This window comes from Varanus komodoensis, unplaced genomic scaffold, assembly GCF_004798865.1.
Source record: "Varanus komodoensis strain SLA01 unplaced genomic scaffold, ASM479886v1 scaffold14_1, whole genome shotgun sequence".
NCBI classification, from domain to species: Eukaryota; Metazoa; Chordata; class Lepidosauria; order Squamata; family Varanidae; genus Varanus; species Varanus komodoensis.
Window position 1 is genome coordinate 5,039,806 of NW_025335438.1, and position 17,045 is coordinate 5,056,850.

General features: G+C 39.3%; 1 protein-coding gene across 1 annotated transcript in view; it reads left to right on the plus strand.

Moving 5' to 3' along the window:
• CNGB3 (cyclic nucleotide gated channel subunit beta 3) overlaps window positions 1-17,045 on the plus strand; it is a 69,547-nt gene that overhangs the window by 22,237 nt on the left and 30,265 nt on the right. The window contains exons 4-6 of the mRNA XM_044424329.1: window positions 10,734-10,885; window positions 12,421-12,615; window positions 16,413-16,621. Of these exons, the coding sequence (XP_044280264.1) occupies window positions 10,734-10,885; window positions 12,421-12,615; window positions 16,413-16,621 (556 nt within the window). The remainder of the gene's footprint in view (window positions 1-10,733; window positions 10,886-12,420; window positions 12,616-16,412; window positions 16,622-17,045) is intronic.

Below are 17,045 nucleotides of genomic sequence, written 5' to 3' on the forward strand. Positions count from 1 at the left end.
AAATAAACTTCCATAGAATAATATAAATTAACAGTATAAATTAAGTCACCCTGGCCAAAGAATAAAATGAATAAATACTATTAACAATTAAAATGACATTTGAATAAAAAGGTCTTTGTCTGGCACCAAAAAACAAATAACTATTGTCTGTGAAAGCTCCTCCATCAATGTTGTCTTCAGCTGCTGCTGCCACCTTCAGGAGTGTCTTCACGAGTGCACTTCAGGAGTTTTCTCACCCTGTCACCATTATATTCATCAATTCTCTTCTGCTGGTGTTACTGTTACGCTTTCAGGAGGTGGGTGCATCTTAGTCTGATGTCTCTGCTTTGACAATTCTGCCTTGGGTAAACCACACTAGTAGACCAGCCCAGTGAGAGAGTTGGCCCCCTGATGGCATTGCTCTTGGTTTTTCTGACACTCTCAAATTCACTCACTACATTAAGGTGTGCATCCAAAGGGATGGACAAAGTGTTTGACTCTGGAAATGACAAACTTAGCCACAAACTAGTGGCTCTACTACTGAGGCAAGATGTAGCACAGGCAGTAAGGGCCTATCCTGCACAATACCGCAGAATAAGATTAAGCATAATTCTTGGAAAGCTCATTAATATAATCAGCATTCATCTCTACATTCCAACAACAGATGTTGTTGAAGAAGAAGAAATTAAACAGGTTTATGTGGGCATCCAAAAGGAAACTGATAACACACCAAAACAGGACATGATCATAATCAGGAATAAAAAGGTAGGAAACAAAGGAGAATTAAATGTTGTAGAAGAACTTTGTCTAGAGATCAGAAACAAAGCAAAAGAATGACTCATAGAATTTTATGACACTAGCCATCTGTTTATTGCACATACATACTTCAGGTAGCCAATCAAACAACTGTACACATGGACTTCACCAGACGATCAATACAGAAAGCAAAGAGTCTATGTACTTAAAAGTAGAGGGTGGAGCATCTGTATTCTTGCTGCCAAAACAAGACCAGGAACAGATTTTGGTAATGACTATGAACTCTTAATATCAAAAATCATGAAGAAGATGAAAAAGATCACCAACTGAATTAGAGTACCAAAATACAACATAAAAACATTTCTGAAGAATTGAAGGTCAACATGAAGAACAGATTTACACTACTTAACTGATTGTGAACCAGAAGAATTATAGACTGAAACCAGAGACATTATTAGGGAAGAAAGCAGAAAGGCCATTCCTGTGGCAAAAACAAAGAAAAAGCCTGGATGGATGAAAAAGAAATACTTGGAATTGATAAAGATAGGTGAGAAGTAAAAGGTGAAAAAAATATGGACAGAATCCTGAATGCAACATTTCAGAGCCTGGCATTTAGAGACACAAAGAACTATTACATTGGTCAGTGCAAAGAATTGAGAAAATCAGCAAATGAGGGAAAATCAAGAGACTTCTTCCAGAAGATCCAAGAACTCAAAGGGAAATGCAAACTAGATTAGAAGCTCTGAAAGACAAACAGGGGAACATATTATCTGAGCAGGATAAAATAAAGAGAAAGTCAAAACAATATAAAGAAAAACTATGCAAAAGTGAAGAAGTATGGTGGACTCCTTCAAAGAGTAACTCTGTGAGGAAGAACCTGCAATATTAGAAGGTGAAGTGGAAGCTGCTTTGGAAGCACTTGGAAGGAACAAAGCATCCAGAGCAGATAGGGTGCCAGTGGAGTTAATCCAAGCTGCAGTGACTGAATCAGTCTAAATCCTAACAAGAATATTCCAACCAATATGTAAAACAAAACAATGGCACCAACTAGAAATGTTCAGTATACATTCCAGTCCCTTAGAAAGGAGATGCAGAAGAGTGCAGCAGCTATGGAATGACTGCACTAATCAGCTCCTGATGAAAGTGAAAGAAGAAAATACAAAAGCAGGACTTCTGCTGAAGATTAAGAAAACAAAGATAAATAGAGGAAAATTACACAACTTTAATGTCAACAATGGAGAAATTGAAATTGTGAAAGATTTCAGTTGCAATTGCAACCTTGATCAATTATCAATTCAAAGGGAGACTGTGGCCAAGAGATTAAAAGACTGAGACTTAAAAAGGCAACACTGAAGTAACTAGAAATAATGATCAAGTGTAAAGATGTTTCACTGAAGATCAAAGCCAAGATCATCCACACTGTTGCATTCCTGATTACTATTGTCTGGGTGTGTAAGCTGACCAGTGAAGAAAGCTGGCAGGGGAAAAAAATGATGTGTTTGGAGAATAGCTTTGCCAGTACCCTGGACCAAAAGAAAGATGAACAACTGTGTCTTAGATCAGATCAAGCTAGAATTTTCCCTGGAAGGAAAACTGATAAAACAGAGGCTGTCATACTTCAGTCACATCACGAGACAGCAAGGCTTACTGAAGAAGATGATAATACTACAGAAAGTCAAAGGCAGAAGAGGAAGAGCAAGTATGAGATGAATCGATCCCATAAAGGAAGCGGCAGCTTTGAGTTGAGTTGAAAAGAGCTCAGCAGGGTAGTCAAGGACAGGACAATTTGGAGGGTTCTTATAAGTTGGAGATGCCTTGATGACACATAACAATAGCAAGATTAAGTACTGCTACGAAAGTCCCTGAAAAATTGAATTCTCTTCCACAAGGATCTGTTACCATCTTTAATATCTGATATGTGCCTGTTTATATTCTTGCATTTTAAGTGGCTTAATTAGTCTATGTTAATAGCAGAAACATTTTTTTTTGTTCAGTTGCAAAGTCGTGCCCTGACCCATCACAAAACCATGGACAACATTCCTCCAGGCTCTCCTGTCCTCCACCATCCCCCGGAGTCCACCCAAGCTCACACCCACTCCCCAGTGACTCCAAGAAACACTTTGCTGATATAGTATTAGAAAATGTGCTGTTGAGGAAACCCATCACTGTAGCTGATGTTATTTAGACAATCATAAGCCTGCTCAAGTAGAAACAGGAATACATTTAGGATTCTTAGAAGCATCAGTATAAGGGGGGTGGTATTCTTTTTTGCATCTGATAAGGGTAGGCCTACTCCATGAAATCTTGTATCACAATCAATGCGCTCATTTTTAAAGTGCCACCAGCATATTGTCTGATTGGCAAAATGGGCTAATGCAGCTTCCACTCTAGAATTTACAATCCCCTAATTCTTTATTTGGATACTTTCCAGAGAATATCCATTTTCATCTATTATAGCAAAAGCAACAAAGAGTCTTGTGGCACCTTAAAGACTGATGAATTTATTATGGTGTGTGCTTCTGTGAATAAGCTTTCCATGCAACTGATGAAGTGGACTGCAGTCCATGAAAGTTTATGCCATCATACATTTATCATGGCACAAGCTTTCTTGGGTAAGCTTTTTGCATAACTCTTGAACTGAAGCGCTGTTTGTGAAAGCTTATGCCATCATAAAGGTGTTAATCTCAAAATATCACCAGAAAGTCATTTTTTCATTTGTATAATGGTATATATCTTGTCTTTTATTCTGTTTGTAAGGCACCAGATAGGGTGACTATGTGTCTTAAAGGATGGCCCTTGATTTGAAGAGCTGTCAGAGGGCACTTCTCTACTTAGATGCTCCTGTCTGGGCCATCTGGTTTGAAGATAAAGAAACATAAGTAGGGAAAAGAGGGGCCTGGAAATCCAGCCTTTCCCATGATAGTGAGATGTGTTGTATTTTTCTTCTAGTTGTTATTTCTAAATGTGCATCTATACATATAAATCTGCATATGAACTTTTTGGCACACTGATGTCCTCATTTTTTGGTAATGTGTAAGTGGCCACCTTGCCACCAGGTATCTCAAACCAACGGGGTAAGAGTGAGACCAAGGCACCTTGCTCTATTTTAAGGGTAGCAATTTGTGACCCACCAGTTGTTTCGGCCAGCAGCTTCACCAGCCCTCACCCCTGATCACCCCTGTTCTATGCGCATCTTGGCTCATTTGTATAGCTCCATTGTCACCATATGTTATTGAAGAGCGATACTCTTGCTGCTACCAGCAGGGAGTGGCTAACAGAAGGGGCAAATGGGTTCTATAAAGGTGATGATGTTGCCCTGGAAAATTAGAGTCTGTCATAGACTGATTTAACTGTTTAGGTCAAGGACAACATGAAGGAACAATAATAATGTTAGATGATTCTTGATCCTTGTTCTACTAGAGCAGGCGAAAACAACTTGCAGAATATCACCCACTGGCCACTCCGCAAACCTCCTGGGCTCATGGCCTACCTGAGTCTATAAAAACGAGAGTCTGGTAGACCCTGACTGGTTCAACTTAGTTTGTAACTAGTGAGTTGCATTTTCACTTTGGTGTGGCATGACTTCTGTAGGCTTATATTAGAAGTTTCCTTTTGAGTAGACAATGGTTTAAAAACAAACAATGCAAGGGCCTTACTTTAACCTTCCTGTGGATTACTCTGCCAAGAGTAGCTATGAAGTTGTTTAGGCACATAATCAGAGCTACTAAACCAGCAATTAATTATGCTATTAATCATTGTACTTACATTAATTATAGCATAGAGGAATCACCTAGCAAAATGAAAGTCACATCTATCTAAATTCAGCCTACCTTCTGGAGCATGAAACAAGTTTCAAGATACAACATTAATTCTGCAAGGAATCAAGAGATGGAGAGATGAGCATATTATTGCCATTTTGTTGGGTATCTGTTCAAACAAACTGTCTTACTACCAAGTGGTTTGCTGCTAACACAGATATATCAGGCCTTATTTCAGGGACATAAAGAGAAATAATCATAACATAAACATATAAATGTAATAGTCATATTACATTTTTCTCTTATAGAAACACAAGGTTTCATCCATTTTAGTCAGTTATTTAGCTAAATACTTTAAAGCCAAATTTTAGGGCACAAAATTCCCTAAAGGCAGTTCCCAAAATAAAACAATAACCATTAGAATAAAAGATAGTGGCAACAATAAAGCAAACCAAAGAGTCATGTGGCATCTTAAAGACTAACACATTTATTCTGAAATTAGTTCTGATACATTTTGTCCACTTCATCAGATGTATGAAACATTAACGATCTGATGACATGAATAAATGAAAGCATATGCCAGAATGAATTTGTTAGCATCTAAGATGCTATGAAAGTATTTGTTGTTTTTGTTGTAACAGACTGATCTGGCTACCTCTGCAGAAATAATAAAACAGATATCCTACCCAAAAAATACTAAAACAGGGGGAAAAAACTACTGCAGTAAAGGTCAACTGCAGAAGACTATGGAAAATAAATAAATCAAGACCTGAAGTCCTGTAGTGATAGGCCAATTAATGCATTCCAATTCATGGGCGCACTGTAGGAAAGGCCATCTGATTGCTATCCAAGCAGAGTGAGCAAGAATGGCTACCATTGCCAATGACAAGGTTCCCAGCATCCCATTCAAGTACTGACTACATCCAATTAATCAAGTTTGTATGGTTGTATCCCATTTAATATCTCGAGCAGGGGTGTACAACCTTTTCAGCCCTGAGGACCATCTGGTATTGGATCGAATGGGGGGCAGCACACACATGAGGTATAGGAATAATGCTTCATCTTTTCCAAACTTCAGGAATGTTACCAGTGGGAAAAACAGCAATCTCATAAGTCATGTATTAGACCATATTCTGGCACCATTTAATTCATTTTCCATGCTGTTCTTTTCCTCCATTCACTTGCCTAAATCTACAAATTTAGAAAGATCTACACTGAAATATCTTATCAGATATGTGTCTTAAACATTTTTTTTCATGCTACGCATTAAAGGATCTTCCCGTGTACCATCTTTTACACTATCTACCTATCTGCTCATGGGGAAATCACAACAATGGCAACACCCTTATCCCTAACACTGAAATGATGTGCTTCAGGAAGACAGTCAAACAACACAGCTTTCTGGATGGAACAAACTGATCTGCCATTTTCTTACCACCCACATGTCCCATGTAAAATGTCTATAAATTGGAAGAGCGATTGAGATGTATCAGTCACCTATCTATCCATTTAGGTCCACTAAGTACTACACAGGAGACAGAACTGAACACTATGAAAAACCAAATCCAATTTCAATGAAAAGAAATAATAACCTACTAAGATCATATCTAAGGGGCTGCAGGTGGCGCAGTGGTTTAAACCGCTGTGCTGCTGGGCTGGTTGATCGAAAGGTCGCCGGTTTGAATCTGCACAATGGGGTGAGTGCCCATTGCTCCATCCCAGCTCCTGCCAACCTTGCCGTTCGAAACCATGCAAGTAGATAAAAAGGTACCACTTCGGTGGGCAGGTAACAGCATTCCATGCACTTTGGTGTTTAGTCTTGCCAGCCACATGACCACGGAGACTGTCTGTGGACAAACGCTGGCTCCCTCGGCTAGGAAACGGAGATGTGCACCACCCCCTAGAGTCAGGCATGACTGGACTTAATGTCAAAGGGAAACCTTTATCTTTTTACCTTTTAAGATCATATCTACTATACCCAAAACTGTGGAAGCACAAATACAATAGTACCCTACCTTCTAGAAGGAAAGTCAGTCTAAAAAGATCCATTAATCGGCGATATCAAAGACTGCTCTGGAAGGTCCAGAAGAATCACACTGTTGTTGTGTCTTTCCCTGTGTAAATCATCAGCCAGAGCAATAAAGGTAATTTCAGTCCCAAAAGATGTCTCAAATTGGACTGAAACTGATTGAGACAGCTGGCTGCATCTGAAAGCACCTAGGATTGTCCTGCCATATCTACCTTGTCCAGAAAGGGCAGAGAGAGACTGACCTATAATTGTCCAAAAACAGATTCTAGAGATGGTTACTTCAGGAAAGAGGTGACTTCCCCTCTCAAAGCACATGGAAAATCCTACAACACACAAAGAGGGCCTGAAGAGCACGAGGGAAGCTATAGACAGGAGAGTAGCAATGCTAAATTAGAGCTCTCCCTTAAAGTGACAAAGAGCATTTTCACACATGGGTTTTAAAATTGCCATTGAGGTTTGTCTCACTTGTTTTTATTTCCAAAATAAGTTAAAGTACAACTCCACAGAAAACATGCACTTTGTTTTGCTTAGCTTGAGAAACTGTTGACACATGAATTTTATTAAGAAATTACACAAGATGGGAGGAATAGACAAAAGATACAGAAGAAAATTGAAGTCAGTAACCCAACAAGCATGGAATGATGTAACTAAACACAGGTATAGAATAACATCATCTTTCCCACCCAACCAAGAAAACATCAATGCCAAGTAGTGACAGGGTTTCTGTTATGGGCTGAACTCTTGATCTAAAACTGCTTGAGCCCAGAAATCTCACGTTTCTGTTGGAAAGATTGTATATTAGAGACACGTATTACACAAATATTTTTATGGTGATGCACTTGTTCTGATCTGTGACTCATTTTTTTTAAACAAAGGTCCTTTGGCATTCAGTATTGGATAGCCTCAATGTATTACAAATGCATAATTACTCTATCACATTGTAAAATATTATGTTTGTTTACATTTGATCAACAGCCAGAAAATCCATCATGCTATATGGCTTTACAAAAAAATACAGTTTCATTATACTGAGAATAGGAAAGAGAAAGCATACAATCCAGTTAGACTCACCATTCTGTAAGGCACAGGAGGTTGGTCTCATTATCCATTTCTGGGCACAGTTTTAGGAGTTCAGTAAGATGAAATGAGAGCGGCTTGTGTGCCATGAGAAATGAATAGATTTAATAAGCCAAGGTTCTTCAAAACCCTAGATACCTGTCTATGGAACAACTTCCTAACTGTGGCCCAGATAGTGCCAAATTTGTCATCTTTTCAGTGCAAGGCTAAGACGGTCCTCTTTTTGGAGACCTTTAAAGACTTACTTGGTCAAGCAGGGACTTGAGGGCATTACCAATCCCATCTGTTTTGCAGAGTCATTTTTGCTATTGTCTGTTTTAGCCGTTTTGACAATCTTAATGCTTTTTTTCTGATTTTATTGCATTTTTATTGCTTGATTTATGGTTTATTGTAAATAAATAATATTGTAAATTATCCATAAATAGTTTCAATTGTGGGGTAGTATAGAATTATATAATAAAAATACATGTACAAATTCAGAGCAAGGATTAAAATAGTTCATAGTGCCCTGTCTCTCAGTGGTCATTTTGTGGCACTGCACTCATTTTGTGGCAAAATGCACTCATTTTGTGGCACATTATTTGGAGGTAAATCAGGGTTGCCACCTCTTGAAATTATCAATTCTAGTATCTGGGTGGGGCCCAGGATTTGAGTCATGAGCATTTCTGTGAAAAGGTGGGGCCAAGAAGTAGCAATTTTCCCAGCTTGAATGCAAATAAATAAGCACAGTGTATGACAGCAACCTAAACACATTCCTATTGGATTCTAATGAGACTACATCCAACTAAATTGTCACCAACTATGATGGTGACAATCATATTGCAATGCCCTTCAATCACAATACCGATGTGTATAGAATATTAATGTTTATTATAAGCATTATAGATGAAATATAAGTATTTAAACTTTGCTTATTTGTCTTCATATATTCAAATCTAATTATTAATAACAGAATTCCTTTCCTGTCCAGAAAGGAAGAAGAGATCAACCATCAGTAATACTAAGCTAAACCTGGGCCTAATTCCCGGATTATTCTTCACAGGCATCATGCTCAGGGCATGCTGCTTGATCACTCCTGCTTGGTTTCTCACACCAGAGGGAGCAGCTAAGCAAACCAGGAATTCAACAATAAAAATAATCTTCATATTATATCTGAATCAAACTCCTAGTTTAGTACTCCTGTCATTATGCTATTTCACTGTAAAGGAATGAAAGGAAAACAGCAATTAAAACTCTTCTCCAGAAGCTGAGTGATAAAACTAATGTGACAATTCATGTCTATAATCTCAACTGCATGGAAGCAATAAAAGAAGCAAATATTTTGAGGAATCTTCTAATTAACATTATACAGGTCTTTGCAGAATGTGAATCACTTTTGTGTAAGCATTATGGAATAAGTTTGTCTATGGGTAGAAGACTGCTAGATAATATAGTGCTATAATGAGCCACCCCGAGGCTTCGGCAAATGGGGCAGCCTAGAAATTTTCTAAATAAATAAATAAATAAATAAAATAATGAGAGCTGTTTTAACTGATTGCAGAAAAACAAAGCCTGAACAATGCTAAAAGGTGCTAGTATGGAAGCAGCTTAATGTCTATTCTGAATCTTCTAAAACAAAACAAGAAAAAAGGAAAGCTAAGCTTATTTGCACATCCTCAGTAATCCGGTTAGTGAGAGATGTACGTTCTGTGGGCGGATAAATACTGTTCTCTCCATGGAAGTTATATGCCTCTTCCTCCTTCCGACAAGGCCCATAAGAGGAAATAGAGAAAGCACAGGTGAACAATTTATCTGAGTAATCTGTGGGGAGAAGAAGCAAATGGTGCAGTCTAGAATCAATGCCCTTTCATACAGACGGGATTCCTGAAGTAATGGACATGGAGCCTTTATGTCAGCCATTATGCTAGGGCACTTTGTTTTTCCAAAAATTGGAAAAAAGCACAGAGCAGCACTTTTTCCAGCTGATCACTCAAACTCTTGCATTTCCCTTTTGTGTTTACTTTTGAAGACCCTCGAGATTTGTTTAAATTCTAAATATTTGGTTACTCATCGGAATGAAAGCCAAGCTATCTAATGTTTGTGATCCACCCATCATAGTCTTAAGTATATTCTCTGTGTTCTCTTAAAATGCATTAACATGCTTTTAAAATATTTAAATTAAATGCAGGCTTTCTTCTGCAGCTGTTTTCAGCCCTATTTTGCTTATGCCCCAGTGGAGTTCCTTTCACATTATGAGTGAATGAGGGTCAGGAGAGGAGGAGCAGCTTCATGCAGGCTCAGCACAATCTAATGTAATCAATGTAAACATGCACTGTAACTACAAGTCAGCTTCATGGGGAAAGGATTCGTTTTTACAAGAAGCTTGCATGTTACCTCATCTGAAAGACATTGGCTACAATCATGGCAGTGTCAGAACTGCCTAATCATTCCAGAATCTCGTGGGGGGGGAGAGGGAGCCTAACTTGTGTTCATGTGTCAGTGTGGGTGTGTGTTTGAGAGTGAGAGAATGTGTGTGCACAAATATACGCATAGGCATTTCCCTTCTCTCTTTCCTTGTGAAGTTAGTGACAGACACACACAAACTATTGCAAGGGCACAGAAAGGCCAAAATGAATTGGGTGCAGGACAGCTTTTCCAGGGTAAGATTTCTGTAAAAAAACTCAACATGTTTTTCATTTTACTGTTCCTAGCCTCACTATCGCCTTTGCCATTCAAGTACAACATGCCATCCAAGAAGGCGTTTCTCTTGTTTGAGTACTTTAATTGAACTGAGATCTGTTATTTATGGTGATACCTTGTTGTCCTCCTTCCTGGATTTATTGTTGTTGTTTTTAGCATCTGTGATTATTGATTTTATTGTAACCCACCTAGAGAATCCTTTTTGGACTAGTGGGCAGCATATACATTTTAGAACAATTAAATAAAGCATGCCTCCTTTTTCAGTGAACAGGACAAACATGTGAATGGTGCCACTCATCACATCTAATTTGGCCCTGAGATTGCAAAAGCAGAGGACTAGTGGAGCACTTGGAGGGCCAAGATATAAATCTGGTTGGTTGTTGTGCAAGCCTTGTACAGAACCTTACTTTCCACAGTTATTATTTTGCTATCCTTTTTCCTATTCCCTACCATAGCACAGAGGATAAGCGACCTGGGACCCCCATTAATGAATATGCTCAAGCCCAGCTGCAAGATATCATCAAGAAGATGCGAGAGAGGACAGCCACCTATAAAGAAAAAATGACCGATCCAGTCATCTCTTCACCTGAGCCCAGCCCAACAGCCAGTAAGTTCGTGGAAACTGTAGGCCATCTATTTTCATATATTTAAGGTGTCTGAAGGTAATAAAGTACCGTTGTCAAGCAGATCTTCAAATGACTTTAAACTGATTCATTTCCAGCAGCATGATGGGGATGTTGAACCTCTTTCAACCTGAGTGAAGAATTCCATTTGGTATTGCCTTCCTGTGGTGGGTGGAGCTGTAGAAAAAAGGGGGTTGGGCCAAAGGCAATCGGGAAGGAACAAAAATTTAAGAAATACAAAAATAGAATAGGGTAGCCTATATATAATCATGAAAGGAAAAAATGCCTCCTCTTATCAGCACTTCAGTACCTGTGGCCTTACAATTTGAGAGGAAGAGGAACAAAATAACATGTTACTGGTCAACAATGCAAGTCTTCTCTAGTTTATGAGTGAAAAGCACTAAAGTAGAAGGTGCTCACCATGCTATCTAGTCATTTCCTTCTCTCTAGTAATCTGCAGGATCAAAGCACAACAGATGCAAATTGGGATAAGAAGAAACAACCTTTTAACAGTCAGGCATCCCCATTTCTATTCTCCGCTATATCAAGTTGTCAGTGCTGAATTGGGGCAAATGGCATGGTAGCTTTAAAGAGGAAGCCTTTCTCATTATGCTTCAAAAAGCCATTGAGGAAGGCTTTGATAATTATAAGCATCCTATAAATATATGTAAATAAATAAATAAACCATACTAGCCTAAAGCCCTAGAGTGGAACTTACAACCATTCAATATTATTATAAATACTGCATAGATAGATATAAGATATAATTTTGCAAGGATGAAGGAAGTGATCACACAACAGTTTTACAGACTAGGAAATAATTCAAATCAGACTGGCTTATTTTCATCAATACACTGTTAGCACCTGATGACCAGTCCAGTAAATAGTTTGTTATGCTTCTAATATACCAATTAGCATTCATAGGCAAAAGCTGCATAACTAGGGTGGCCCTACCATAAAGCAACGTGATGCAGTTGCTTTGAGCAACTATTGAGCAAGGGTTCTATTTTCTAACTTCTAGTCTTGTTTTCTCTGGTCATCTTAACTGTGTTCCAGTCTAGGTTGAAGGATTAAAGTGTCGTACTGTGTAAGCCTAGTATTATCTACTGAGAAGTAAGCTCATTGAGTTCAGTGGGACTTAGGTAAATCTGTTTAGGGATCCAATGGTTGGACCTATACTTTTGTGTCAGTGGGTGCTAAACTGACCTGGTCCCTCACCAATCAACCCCAGTTAAAACATTTGCATCTAATAAATGTAGATCTAATGCATACTACTCAGAAGAGAATGAAAAATGCATTTTGCTTTTCATACCTCCTGTGAATTACATAATTGCATAGGTGAATATATAAGAATGCTGATCTCCATCTTCCTTGCCACTTTTCAGAGGCAGTATCCATTTTGCTGACACTTGTTTACAGAGATCCCAGAGAACTGCATATCCTAGTATTCTGTATGTTGTAGCTTCAGGGTGTATTTGAGAATCAAATTCAAGTCCACCTTTTTGGAAATTTATCCTAGCACCCAAAAAGAAACCCCCACCCCCTCCACCAAAAGAAGAAAAGAAGGAAGAGAAAAAAGAGGAAGAGAAAAAGCCAGAAGAAGTTAAACCAGAGGAACATTACTGTGACATGCTGTGCTGCAAGTTCAAGAGACCACCTGTGAAAGAATACATGAAGAAAATGAAGCTACCAGATAGTATAGATGCATACACAGGTAAGCGGAATGATTCTGTACAGAAAGAGATGCTGTAGATATGATGAAATTATGGACCACTTCTATACAGATGTATAAAGGCCTCTGTTGATATCAGGGTTCCTTCAGGACAAAGGCTCCTGCTACTGCACTAAGTACTAAAATGAATACCAGTGTCCTTGCAGCAGTCAGCCTTCCCAGAGTCCCCACCTCCATGTGGCCCACCGGGCTATACCCTCTGGCCAGAAACTCCCTGATCCCCAATTCAGGGCCAGACACTGGATTCAGCACAGAGCAACCCAAGGATTGGGAGAAAAGGATTTTATTTGAAAGGCTAACAAAATAGAGGTGGAGGGTCTAAAACCACTAAAATGCATAAGGTACAGTCATACCCAGGAAAGGAGGGGAAGGGAAAGGAGAATTGGAGAGCAGCACAAACACAATTTACATTTGTTTGGAGCACCCCAAGACCCCAGGACCTGTTGGCCTCCTTGGACACAAAATAATGAAGTGGCCCTAGCCCTAGCTCTAAACAGAGAATATCAGACATAGTCTCCCCAAATACAAGGTAGCACCACGTTCTCCTGCAGAGCTTCCAGCAGCAAAAGGGAGCCTCTTCTTGAAGAGAAACTCCAAGCCTTCTCTGTTCCCGTCATTTATCCCCCTGTCATTTATCCGATGACTCATGGGGTGACATTGCATGACATATTCCAGGTGAGGACCATTTGCCTTTTATTGCCCCCAATCTCCTGCTTCCTTAGGAAGTGCAAATTCCCCTGTCCTTAGCTATAATTTACAATTATCTCTCTTTTTGCATTCCCAAGCCCTACCTGGTCCTCTTGCAGCCTCGACACCTGGGTCTCCTTGAAGCAACTCCTGGCAACTGCAGCCATTCCCCCAGGATGTCAGTTAACCCTTCTGCTGCAGACTGAGTATTAGGCCAGTTCACATTACAGCAATGATTAAAACTAGTTCATAAAATTTCTCCTTTTGCTGCCCATTGCTAATCTTTAGCACAACTTCAAAACCTTCATCCCTTGATTTACCTTCACATCCAACTGGTACAGGGCCGGGGCATCTAGGCTACTAATCCGTGTACAATACTGTGATCACATCTACTACGATACTGGAGGATTTGTATTGGCTGCCAACAGCTTTCCAGGCTCTGTTCAAGCATTTGGTTTTATCCTTTAAAGTTCTAAACTAGTGTTTCATCAAATAGTCCAAGTCATCCATTTCCTTCATTGCAAAGGAGGGTCTGAGTGAAATGAACACTCTGGTACAAGAGGCTGGGGAGGTGAAAATTTAAAGTACCATATTTTTTGCTCTATAAGATGCACTTCCCCCCCTCATCTTATAGAGCGTCTTATAGAGCATCTTACAGAGTGAATATGTGCATCTTATAGAGCGAATATGTGTGTGCAGTAAGTCTGTCAGATGTGCAGCCCATGGGGAAGTGATGGGGAATGTGCCTGTGATTATGTGTCCATTTGTTTCAGAATATATTTTTCTTGTTTTCCTCCTCTAAAAACTAGATGCGTCTTATGGTCAGGTGCGTCTTATAGAGCAAAAAATACAGTAATTTTCTTCTTGGGGAGGAAGACAGGAATTCCACTTACATTTTGAGGTGGAGGTGGTAGCTAAGTTATTATTTTAATTGCATTCTGTGATGATTATCCTTCTCCAGGATCACACGAGGAACTAATTGAGACATAAGTAGACTGAAAATCTAGTCCTTCTAGAACATTAACAAATTTAGAGGAGTAAATAATATCCTCTAATTTCAGCCACTTGCCTTTTACAGTTTTCTCTCTATAAATCAAAAATAGTTTGAGGAAAAAAATACTCCTACCCCATGCTTTTTATGTAAAAAAAAAAAAAAAAAGGTGCCGGAACTCACGTTGCCCGCAGTAAGCGCAGGACCACACACACAGCCAGCAGAGTGTCCCAAGCCCCTCACTAGCTCACTATCAGATAGCAGACACAATAGCAGGCTGCAGGCACTATGTTAATGATGTTTGCTGCTGATCTGCTACGATTCAAAATCACTTCGTAAAATCCATTGGGAAAAACGGTGCTGGAACGCTGTTCCTGTGCATTCGATGACAAAAAAAGCCCTGCTCCTACCTGCCTATGCCCATTCTGTTTAGTGTGTGAGGTTTCATGACCCCAAACAATGTACGCATCTACAGGCACAAAATAAAGCTAACTACAGATCATTTTGGTTTTGAAAGCCAGGAAAAGAAGAAAACCCCTCCAGTAAAATCCATTAGGAAAAGCATGTTTATGCTGATTTGAAGTTTACAGGCCAAAGTATTGTTATGCTCATTGCAAGTCAATAGACCCACCATTGTTATACAGTTTTTGTGGATAGCCATTAATGCAGGTACAATTAAGTCTTACATTACCTATAGGGTCTAAAACCTAAAATGCTGATTCTAAGGTTCTGGAGGAAACTTTCAGTCAAAGAATGGCCTTTCATATAAAATATTTGCCTTGCTTGAAGCAGTTTTGTCTGGGATGACAACATGAACCCCAAAAGAAAGCCAGTTAGAAGAATGGATGAAAATGCTTGTAGCAGTCTGGGATTCTTTATAGCTTGGTTTCTCCACCCTGACAGCTCTTCCTGAACTCTCTGAGACTTTGTCCTCTTCCACAGGCATTCAGGAAGCACTGCTAGGCTGAAGAAGCCTATCTGCAAAGCAAAAAAGCTGTTCTTGCTTTCAGCAACACTGAGCTTTTCTCCAAAAAGCTTTCTGCAAAGTGGAGTCCTGGAATTCCTCCTGGGCTGCAAACCTTTTTCCAGAGAGGTCTATCCTATTAGAGTTTTTCTAAAGCTCTTGAGTCTCATTTATTCTTGCCTGCAACAGCCTGAGAGAGGAACTCTTCCTGAATGCTCATGAAAGAGGGCAGCATCTAGTGCTCTCACAGAAGTTCAAGAGATGCTGTTGGGATGAAGAAGCCACTCTTTAGAGTCTCGTGCTGCTGTATGTGCACTAGGAGTTTTTAATAAATGAATAAATAAAAAGAGATCCTTGAAGCACTTCCTAAACTTAAAAGGGTGTATGAAAACACTGTTCCCCTCCCCAGAAAAAAGTAATAGAGTTTTCCCCCTCCCTATATAAAAGGAAGAAAAAACACCTCTTTTGTAAGGGAGAAAAAAAATTCTGAAACAGGGGCCAGAGGTCAATACAGCACTGCTCTGAAGGGCTTGTTGCCTGTGTCTTTAGGGACCATCTATCTCATTATGAACCTGCACAGTTAGTAAGATCAGCAAGAGAGGCCCTTTTGAAGACAGCCTTATTTACTGATGCCTGTTTGTCAGTAACACAGGTCTCCCTTCTGTTGCTCCTAAATTCAGGAGCATATTCCCATTCAAGTTATGAATTGGCTCCCACTCTCTGTGTTAAGGAAAGAGGCCTTACACATACTTCTTTTAAATTTGGCTTTTTAGCTGTTAAGATTGTTTTGCCTTTTAAAAGCAATAGTTAATGTTTTTATGTCACTGCTGTTCTTTTTTTCTGAAATATTTATAAATCACCTTGGCTGAATTCTGAAAGGCAATATAGAAATACATGTCTTAACAAACAGTCTGTAAAATGGGACCCATTATTAATTTGAAAATTGGTCTGTTTGGAGTAAGTTTGGTGCACAGTTAAGCCAATATATAAAAAGGCAATTGGTTCTCAGGATACAATTAAATTGAGAATTCATTAAAATTTTCCTAGGATGTTTTGTTGCATCTACAGAACAATGCATTAACAAATCTCAAACAAGAAGAGGTGTTTTAAGAAAGATGTACTTTTGTTGTTTTCCAGATCGTCGCTATATAGGATGGCTGTTCTTGGTCACCGTAGCTTATAACTGGAACTGCTGGTTTATCCCACTGCGATTAGTATTCCCAGTTCAGACATCAAGTAACATGATATACTGGATCATTATAGACATCTTATGTGATATCTGCTACATCTGTGATCTGGTGATATTTCAGCCCCGAGTACAATTTGTGAGGGGTGGAGATATAATAGTAAGTAAAAGTGCTTGTTTGGTAAGACATGAGAAATCACATCATCCCTGAGAAAGCCCCTATAGTATAGTAATGTTATTGCACCAAAATGCTTCTAACATGGCAATTGCTCAGTAGATCTAACTGATCATTTCAGATCGTATTCTGTGGCTCCTCATAGTTTTTTTAACCCATGATGAGCCATGGCACCCATGGACAGCAATTTGCACACCCAATCCCAACTAAGGTTGTTGTGTCATCTGCACCCTGTGAGTGTGGGCTATGTAAAGGATGTCTTAAAACAGATAATGACCTGGTTTGTATGGCACAACAACCCATGGTGGCTTGTTGTGATATCAAAGCCTGAAGCTCGCTCGCTCGCTCGCTCGCTCGCTCACTCCTTCCTTCCTTCCTTCCTTCCTTCCTTCCTTCCTTCCTTCCTTCC